General features: G+C 59.9%; 3 protein-coding genes across 21 annotated transcripts in view; 1 reads left to right on the top strand and 2 right to left on the bottom strand.

Annotated features, from left to right (window-relative positions):
- On the top strand, positions 455-1,558 carry BGLAP (bone gamma-carboxyglutamate protein). 2 transcript variants are annotated; one of them, NM_001164004.1, is made up of 4 exons: positions 459-555; positions 804-842; positions 1,044-1,113; positions 1,282-1,553. In NM_001164004.1, the coding sequence occupies exons 1-4, from the start codon at positions 492-494 to the stop codon at positions 1,409-1,411; spliced, it is 303 nt and encodes a 100-aa protein (NP_001157476.1). In that variant the 5' UTR covers positions 459-491; the 3' UTR covers positions 1,412-1,553. The 2 variants fall into 2 exon arrangements, with proteins under 2 accessions (XP_013852432.1, NP_001157476.1); XM_013996978.2 differs by having other exon boundaries at positions 455-555; positions 804-1,113; positions 1,282-1,558.
- Positions 1,637-6,540, bottom strand: PAQR6 (progestin and adipoQ receptor family member 6). Of its 16 annotated transcripts, none has more exons than NM_001243668.1 (8): positions 6,410-6,444; positions 5,096-5,171; positions 4,322-4,449; positions 4,016-4,221; positions 3,758-3,884; positions 3,272-3,368; positions 2,929-3,079; positions 1,637-2,630 (listed from the first exon to the last, which is right to left on the bottom strand). In NM_001243668.1, the coding sequence occupies exons 2-8, from the start codon at positions 5,144-5,146 to the stop codon at positions 2,356-2,358; spliced, it is 1,035 nt and encodes a 344-aa protein (NP_001230597.1). In that variant the 5' UTR covers positions 5,147-5,171; positions 6,410-6,444; the 3' UTR covers positions 1,637-2,355. The 16 variants fall into 16 exon arrangements, with proteins under 16 accessions (NP_001230597.1, XP_013852422.1, XP_020944257.1 ...); XM_013996968.2 differs by lacking the exon at positions 6,410-6,444 and adding an exon at positions 5,787-6,397 and having other exon boundaries at positions 1,662-2,630; positions 3,272-3,387; positions 3,758-3,906; XM_021088598.1 differs by lacking the exon at positions 6,410-6,444 and adding an exon at positions 5,728-6,387 and having other exon boundaries at positions 1,662-2,630; positions 4,040-4,221.
- SMG5 (SMG5, nonsense mediated mRNA decay factor) overlaps positions 7,453-8,955 on the bottom strand; it is a 31,480-nt gene continuing 29,977 nt past the window's right edge. For all 3 annotated transcript variants that reach the window (XM_021089680.1, XM_021089682.1, XM_021089681.1), the window contains exon 22: positions 7,453-8,893. In XM_021089680.1, coding sequence (XP_020945339.1) covers positions 8,810-8,893 — 84 coding nt within the window. In that variant the 3' untranslated portion in view covers positions 7,453-8,809. The remainder of the gene's footprint in view (positions 8,894-8,955) is intronic.

The following is an 8,955-nucleotide window of genomic DNA, read 5'->3' as shown; positions in this document are numbered from 1 at the left end:
CTCCTGTCCACGAGGCCAACAGTGGAAATCACAGTCTGTAAGAAGCTATAGCCCAGCTCTGCGCAGATCTATTTTAGACCTCTGGGCCCCTGTTCCTCTCGAGGCTCTCCCTCCCAGCCTGTCCTGCTGGTGCTCTGAGGGAGAGCCTGGGGGCTCCAAGGGAGAGTGAGTAGGGGCTGGGGGACCTGGGGTGACCCCCTTGGGCAGGGGCTAGGGGCCCTGTCCAGAGGCTTGGATTGAGGCCCACCCTCCTCCATCCCTCCCAGAGGCCTGCCCAGGCAGCCACAGCTCCAGCCACAACATCCTTTGGGGTTTGGCCTACAGAGCTGGGGCGGATGACCCCCAAATAGCCCTGGCAGATCCCCCTGTGCCTGCCCACACCCTTGCCTCCAGGGCACAGCCCAGAGGGTATAAACAGTGCTGGAGGCCAGGAGAGGCAGACCAGCTGAGTCCTGAGCAGCAGCCCCAGCGCAGCCACCAACAGACGCACCATGAGGCCCCTCACACTGCTTGCCCTACTGGCCCTGGCCACACTCTGCCTTGCTGGCCAGGCAGGTAAGTGCCCCCACCCCCACCCAAGCCTGTGGGAGCCACAAGGGGAAAGTGCCATGGCCTCACCTCTCACCCCTTCCACTGGCAGTCCCTTTGGCAGTCTAACCACCTTCCTGTGGGCTCCATCCATTTGCCACCAGCTCTGTCCTCATGAAGGAAGAGGAGCAAAGAGCAAGCTGCGAGAGAGGCAGGGGAGGAGGGAGAGGGGCCTAGGGCTGAGCAGGGGTAAATGGGGCCCCTTTTCTTTGCAGATGCAAAGCCTAGTGGTGCGGATTCTGGCAAAGGTGCAGGTATGATGCGGGGCCTGATGGGGGGCTGTGCCCTGAATCACCCAGTGGTGCCGCCCACTCCCAGCACCCCCCTCACCCTGGTCCTCTCAGTCCCCCTGCCCACTCCTGCCCACTCCCATCTGGTTATCATGAAGCCCAGCCTGTTCCCCACCTTGTCCACCAAACTCAGACCCACCTGGCCTTTGCCCCTCTGCTCCATAGCCTTCGTGTCCAAGCAGGAGGGCACCGAGGTGGTGAAGAGACTCAGGCGCTACCTGGATCATGGGCTGGGGTGAGCAAAATAGGAGGTGCAGGGCCAAGGCCTCACATCTCCAAGACCGGCTGGGTGGAGCGGCTACTGCTGACCGCTGTGGGAGGATGGGGCGAGCCTCCCCAAGTGCAGCAGGTGGAGGGGCAGGGCTTTTGGATGGAGGCTAATGCCGGTGTGTTGGGGTCTTAGAGCCCCAGCCCCCTACCCAGATCCTCTGGAGCCCAGGAGGGAGGTGTGTGAGCTCAACCCCGACTGCGACGAGCTGGCTGATCACATCGGCTTCCAGGAGGCCTATCGGCGCTTCTATGGCATAGCCTAGACCTCGCAGCCCTGCTGGCCTGGCTGGCAGCACGCCCAGCTCGGCTCCTCTGCAGGATACCCCCGCTCCCCTACCCTGACTTCCCTGCCCGGCAAGTGTAAGGTCCCCATCATCCCAGCTGCTCCAAAATAAACTCCAGAAGAGGAACTGGTGGGGCTGTCATTCTTTGTCCATCCATGTAGTATGAGGAGGAGCTTTTGGGAGGATGAGGGAGTGGAGAGGAGGTTTTAACTTTTTCAAACACAGAAAGTGCTTTAGCAAAATCTGATGCTTATTTATTTGTTCCTGTCTTGTTCTAGAAGCATTGTAGGTGGCTTCCTAAAGTCTAACTAGGGTTCCCCTCTCTAGCCCAGCACGCTCCCCGATCTCAACCCACTGCACCATCCGTGACATACTCAAATAGACCAGACCCCAAAGGCCTGGACACCAGGAGTACACAGCTGTGACCAGGACAGATGGCCTCATCTTTATAGGCAAAGAGCTGCCAGCAGATGATACTGCCTGGTGTGGGGGTGGGGGCAGTAGTGGGCCTCCCAGCCTGGTTAACAAGCATTGGGATGGGCCTGGTTAGTCATGTTAGTTCTTCCCTGGGCTGAGCAGAGACTCCAGGAGCACCAGAAATGGGACCAGATGAAAGGGCCCAACGCCCTCCCATCCCAGCCTCCAGTGGTGGGTGGGGCAGCTACCGCCTGGACACACACTCCCCTCTCAGACCCTCAGCACTTCCCTAGGCCATCTAGTGCACCCTTACCAGCCCTCCTGCTCTCTCCCAGACCCCCAGACCCACACCTCTCCTCTGCCTTCTCACCTCTGCGCTCTTTCTCAGCCACTCTTGGTTCCAGGCTCAGATGTGTCCCCTCTTTATCAGGCCTGGGGCTGGGCTTCTCCCCAGCACCGGGGCCTAGCCTTCTGCCTCCCTCCAGGGTAGGCTCAGAGCTGGAGCCTCACTGTAGTTTGGCCTTTGTACCCTCCTCCAGTGGGCCACCCTGCAGCAGGGGGCATGTACTGGGGGCCCGAAATAGGGAAGCTGTGAAAGCGGTGATGATGAGCAGGTTCCCAGCTACCACCAAGCCCAGTGTGGCCATCGTGCCCATCAGGCCCAGGGGCAGGTCCTGTGTGGCCAGCCAGGCTCGGCGAGATCCCATATCAGCCAACACCGCCTCCAGCTGGAAGTGGGTGCCCAGCACTGCACAGATGTGGAACAGCTGGTGGCTGTGGCCTGTGGGGAGGGTGGCAGGTCAAGGTACATACCCCATCCCCAGGGCTGCCCAACTTATCCTGTGACCCAGGGCGAGCACCCCATCCTCAGGCCCTAAAGCTGGAAGTAAGAAAACTGATTCCCAGGGTTATTGGCAGGAGTGAGCTGCTGTGCAGACAGCCCCTGGTGTACTTGCTGCTGGTTTTCCTGTTATCTGAGAAGCAGGGCTCAGCCTGGACCCTCTGTGCTCTGGGGACCTGTCCCCCCGGCCCCAACCCACCCCCCATCCCCTCCCAGGCCAGGCCAAGCCTGCTCTCACCAATGTAGTCAAAGCGTCCTGGTGCCAGCCGCTCAGGCAGGTGGGAGGCGAAGAGGAAGCCAGTGAGCAGTGCGCAGAAGAGGTGGTAGCAGTGGCTGGTGCTCAACGCCTCCTGCCCACAGCTCGGACCCCTGCCCCAGCACAGTCCGAGCTGGCAAAGGAAAAGCAGGGTTGGTGGAGTGGGGCTTTGGGGGTGGACACAATGTGTTTGGGGTCTGGTGAGGATGAGGAGGGGGAGGGCACAGCCAGGCTGGGTGCTGGGCTTGGAGGGTGGGCAACAGGGCTGGGGTCAGGACTGGGAGCAGGCACTGCAGGGGTTGGGACATGAAAGCAGGAACCTTACCCGATAGAAGAGTGGGAGGTTGTCAAACAGAAAGGGATAGGTGAAGGCGGCTGTGCGGAGGATCTTACTGAGCCCAGGGCTTTCTAGCTCCGGGAACCTGGGAGGTGAGAGGACTGCTAGGGTGAGGGTCAGAGGAGGGCAGAGGACCTTTTCCCAAGATGGAAAGTCAGTGTAGCTTAGTGGCTATGAAAGCCCTTAGGGCACATGACTCCTCTGCAAGCGACCCCATTTGTAAAGCAGGAAAAGACACCTGCCTCTTAGGTGGCTGTAAGAATTAGAGGCAGCGCAGGGGTGGTACTGATGCACAGGTTTTGGGCACAGTAAGTGCTCCATAGAAGGTCCCGTTGTTAACTAATGCTGTTCAAGAGCAGCCAGAAGCAGGCACACAGCCACTGGCCTCCCAGCAGACCTAGGTGTCCAATCTGTGGGTGCTCTGTCCTGTCCCTCCGCCCTTCCCTTCACGGCTGGCCAAGAACCCGAACCCACCGGGAGTAGCAGGAGAGGCCGGTGCACAGGAAGGAATTGAGTGCGGCGGTGGGGACAAAGAGCTGGTGCAGGCGGCTGTGCAGCCAGGAGGCCGGCATGGAGTAGGCGGCATAGGGGAAGGCGCAGCCTGGGGGTACGCGGGGCAGGAGCTGAGGCCGGAAGGGTGTGCTTGGGGCGGAGACCTGGCGCTCGCAGCCCCGCCCCGCCCCCGAAACGCCCCGGCCCCACCTCCCCAGGCCCACCACCTCCGGGTCTCACCCAGGCTGTAGAGGCTGAGCGCACCGTAGTCCAGGAAGTAGCAGATGTGACGCGCGCGGGGCGACATGGAGCTGAAGGTGTGCGCGCAGCACGACGCGAATGGGTAGAGGCAGGCAGGCAGCAGGAAGATGAGCAGCGGCCAGTGGTAGGGCTCCGACCAGAAGCCGGGGCCTCCCGCCAGTGCCAGGAGGCGCCACAGGAAGTACCTGAAGCGGGCACATGCTCAGGCCGTGGGCCTGGGCGGTCCCAGCCGCCTGAGTACCCGTTCTGAGTTGCGGTCCAAGACTGGGACAGAGCCTCTCTCACCAGGTGGGCAGGAAGTGAGTCCAGATGTTGACGGTCTCGTTGGTCATCTGGAAGGAGCTGAGGACACAGTCCAAGGCCGAGCTGGTGGGGTGGCGGTAGCCAGACATGATGCCGTCTTCCCAGAACACCTGGGGTAGCGGTGGGCGGGGAGACAGAGGAGGGGAGTCACTGGGCCCCACCCCTTCTCTCCAAGAGAGATCTCTGGAAGTGGAGTTGAAGGGAGGTCTGAATAGCCCAAAGCCAAACTAAATCCGACCCCATCTCACCAGGTTCCAATACCCAGAGAGCAGGAGGAAATACAAGAGGCAGAGTGAGATAGGCCGTATGTAGCTGGTGGATAGAGGGCGCTCTGGGGAAGGGGACTCTGGATGGAGGAGCGTTCTGGGCTGGAGGGAGCAGGTCAAAGGATGGTTCCTTAGAGAAGAGTCCCACACTAAAATGGCAAGTATAAGAGTTAGCCTAGGAGTTCCCGTCGTGGCTCAGCAGAAACGAATCTGACTAGCATCCATGAGGACACAGATTTGGTCCCTGGCCTTGCTCAGTGGGTTAAGGATCTGGCGCTGCCAATGAGCTGTGGTGTAGGCCAGCAGCTACAGCTCGGATTCGGCCCCTAGCCTGGGAACCTCCATATGCCGCTAGTGCGGCCCTAAGAAGACCAAGAAAAAAAAAAAAAAAAAAAAAAAGCCTAGAGGAGAGACTTATGCACTAGCAAAGAGAGAAGAACCTCTGCCCCCCCGCCAGTCCTTTGGAAAGTAGGTGAGTCAAGGCCCTCACCCTGGGGACCTGGTGAACGCGAAGGAGTTGGGGCAGCTTGAGACTGAGCATGGTGACCCGGTACCTCCACGTTGACCTAGAGACAAAAGGTTAGGGGGGAATTAGGTCCCTGCCCCCATCCACAGGTCCCTTTTCGTGCAGGTCCAGGCTGGATCTGGGCAGAGTCCAGGGTGCCCACAGGGTAGGCAGTGTGCACACACATGTGTGCAGGTGGTAGTTAGCCACCAAGCAGCTTCCTTTGGGCCAGGGGAGGCTGGCCCAACTCTTGCAACCCCTCCCCATCCTAGCCTGAGAGCATTCAGTTCTCAGAGGGGCTGGTCAGCCTCAACTCAGCAAGCAGGGGGAAGGCCCTCCTTGGCTGGAAGGTGGCCTCAATAACCCTGGACCCTGGATCCACAGTCCCCAACCTCCAGTTTCTGTCTCAGAAAAACCCTGACTTATGGAGGACAGCAGAGAGAAAGCCCAGGCACACCCCACCGCCGCCACCACCACTTTTACTTCCAGAAAGCGCCTTGGCCCACGCGCCTGGAGTGAGCACGGAAAACTCAGGGAGACTTCCTGGAGAGGCCAAATGCTCACCAGTGAGAAGGAATTGGGGGAATGCCTGACTCTTCTTTCAAGGCTACACTTACGCCCCTGGGAGGCATTTGGGGTCCCAGTCCCTTCTGAGCCCCGTGCCCCTCGGCCCGACCTGTGTGCTGCCTCCGGTGGCCACGGCTCTGCTGCCCCGCCTGTCTCTTGAGCTGCCTCTCCCAGGCACATTCCTTGGCACAAGTGGAGGGGCTGGGCCACCAGGGCGGGTGGAACTGCCTGGGAGGAGGGAGAACAGGACACTCCCCCCACCTCCCCAGGCCAACTTTCCAGCTAGCCCCGCCCCTCTTCCTGCTGCCACTTTGCCCACTGTGTTTGTGCTGCACACTCTGGGCCTCATGCTGCCAGTCGGAACCCCAAGCCTCTGCTCCTGTCATCCAACAGTTTGGAGGCCCTCTGCCCTAGAGTTGGGTGCTGGGGACCCTGCTAAGCACAGGGCAGAGCTGGTCCCTACTCCCTGCACTTAGGCAGCGCTTTAAGATGGATGACCCCTCTCAGAAGTGGGGATGGGAAGTGCTCTGACCTGAGTGCCGCCCAGCTGCCCAGGGGAGAGGTGGGACTGGACGATGCTGGGGTCTAGCTCCCCACAGGGTCCCTTCCCTCAGCACTAGGGTTTAGAGGTCTCTGGAGTAGTCTGTGCTGTAGCCATGGAAATGGGGGAGGGGGGCGTGATGCCTCTAGTTCCTCAGAATGGGCGTCTGGGCCCCAGGAGAGCTTCCTTACCCAGAACTTGATGGGCGCTCCTAAGCCGGTGGGTCAGCAGGCCCCAGGCTCCACGGGCGGAGTCCCAGGCTCTTGCCAGCCAGACCAACAGAAGAGGAGAGTGGCAGGCAGGCCAGGCCTGGGCGGGGAGTGGGAGACAAAGGGAAGCCAGGGAACAATCCCAGCCTTGTCCAGCCTCCAGGGAACAGCACGGGGTGGCCCGGCCCCATTAGCAGGCAGCTCACTTGGCCTCCAACACGCTGCCAGCCCCTCCAGCTTGACCCCACCCCACCAGACTTGCCGGGGCCCTCACCAGGATGCCAAAAGGGTGATGGGGAGTGCCCCCCTCAGACTGTACTGCCTGAGGATGGCTCTGCCTTAGGCTGGGCAGAGGAATCTGAACCTTGACCGGATTTCTGAAACCACTTCTCACTGCTTTGCTGCCTCAGTGCCTGGTGCTTGGCAGGATCCAGAGCAAAAGCATCTGGTGAGTGTTGATTCAACCACGAGGGATGTGCCAAACTTCTCCACTCCCCAAAGATACACCTGAGGTGTCAGTCCTTGCAGAGGGACAGGGGTTTCAGTCTGGTTTCAAGGCTCACCCTCACCTCTCCTTTACAGGAAGTTTCTCACCAATTCAGAGGATCCAGCTGGAGACAGTAAACTACCCCCAGGCAGTTGACCCCTGAACATGGGTTTGAACTACATTTATATGCAGATTCCTCTCACTAAATACATCCTTAGTACTACATGGTCCCCAGCTGGTTGAATGGTGGCTTTAGAACTACAGATACAGAGGGCCCACAGTAAAGTCAGGTGTGGATTTTTGATTGCATAAGGGTCAGCGTCCTAAAACCCCATGTTCAACTGTACATTTTCACCTATCACCCTTGGGAAGGCACCTGCTCAGAACTGAGTTCACAGAGGCAATGAACAGTCTATCAAAACCATCTCTGGAGTTTGTGCTCCAATTGCTGGTTTCTTGCTTCAACAGGTCCACCTCAACGCAGGTAATCTCCAACATCCCAATAAAACTGTACAGAAAGGCACCAGAAGACAGGGAGTGGGCTTCGGGGGGGTCTTTATTAAGTGATGCTTTAGTCTCAGTCTCTGTCAGGGACTGGAAGTGGGAGTGACCCTAACCCCCCCCCCCCCAGGTTGTCCCAGATCTGCTGTCTTAGAGGAAGGAGGCAGGAAGCCTGCCCTCCTCTGAGAACAGCCTGGGAAGCTAGGCTAGCGCGGGGGTTGGGGACAGCAGAGCTGAGACCCCCCCGCCCTCAGCTACACGTGCAGCCTGAGGAGGGGCCGAGGCAATCCTGGCCAGAGCCTCCCACATGCAGCCCCACTCTTGCTGCTCCACCCACTGCCCTGAGCTATTCATGATCTCTGCTCCCACATTCACCTCAACATTCCAAAAGCTGGCCCCTTGCTCTGCTCCTCCAGGCCTTTAGTCCTGGGGAAGGACAAAAGTAGGGAAGTCCATCAGGACAGAGGGCCCCTGGCCAGGCAGCTTCAAGGGGCCTCTCCTTCCTGCTGCCCACAAGAACATAGGCCCTTCCCTAGGTAGTAAGGGAGGGGGGTGGCCTCAAACTGTACCCCGCTCTCCTCGTACTGGCATCCCAGCACAGCAGCCCAGAGCACAAAGCGAAGTGACCATGGGGCTGGTGGGCACAGAAGCCCTCACTGGCATACAGGCCAGACTGCCTGCAGCTGTCGTGGGCCTGCTCCCTCCCCTGGACACTAGACGGAGGCAGAGAGAAATCAGCAGTGGGGCAACACGTGCGCATGGCAGCCCCTGCAGCAGGAGGAGGGGATCTAAGCCCCGCCTTGCTGTCAATGCAGCCAGCTCCAGGTCCCTCTTCTCTCAGAGTCCCCAAGGCTCCAGAGCTGCCCAGCCTTTGCAAAGGGAGATGAGACGGGGATGGGTGGTCCTTGAGGAGAGGAAGGGTCTGCAGAGAACCCACCCAGATACCTGGAATTACCCACTCTTCCCCCAGAGCTGGAGGGCCCAAACTCCCGGCACCAACCACCCTGCATCTTGGGTGAAGCAGAAGGGCCCCTTCTGCTGTCCCCTCCCCTCAGAGGTCCAGGAATCACTCCAATGAAACGCAGACACCCGTGCCTGCCACCTGCCCCTGGGGAAAACAGGGGGCTGAGGCAGGAAGGCTGCCTAGGGGCCCACAGGCCTCTCCTGCTCCAAGCACCTTCCTTGCCTTCCTGACGTCGTCTTGGCAACAGGGGTTACCCCGCCCTCCCAGCTGGCTCCTGGGCCCTCCTTGCAGCCTGTATGCAGCTGGGCTTCCTTCCTGTGTGCGTGCGTGAGTCTGCGTGTGGTGGGATGACTACAGGTGGTGGTCCTGGCTGCCAGGGAGGGCAGGAGAGATCTGGAGTCAGCCCCGCTGCAGGGCCTGGGGGTCGGTCTCAACCAATCTCCTTCCACTGCTTGTAGAAATCCAGAACATTCTTGATGTCCACACTGGCATGAGCAGCGGCCTGCAAGGCTGCCTGTGGAATTGGGGGGAAGGAAAGATGGAGGAGGGCCTGGTCTCCTGAACTGTGGCACAAGT

Source organism: Sus scrofa, chromosome 4, assembly GCF_000003025.6.
Source record: "Sus scrofa isolate TJ Tabasco breed Duroc chromosome 4, Sscrofa11.1, whole genome shotgun sequence".
Lineage (NCBI taxonomy): Eukaryota > Metazoa > Chordata > Mammalia > Artiodactyla > Suidae > Sus > Sus scrofa.
Note: the sequence above shows the minus strand (reverse complement) of the source record. Positions and strands in the feature narration are given on the sequence as shown.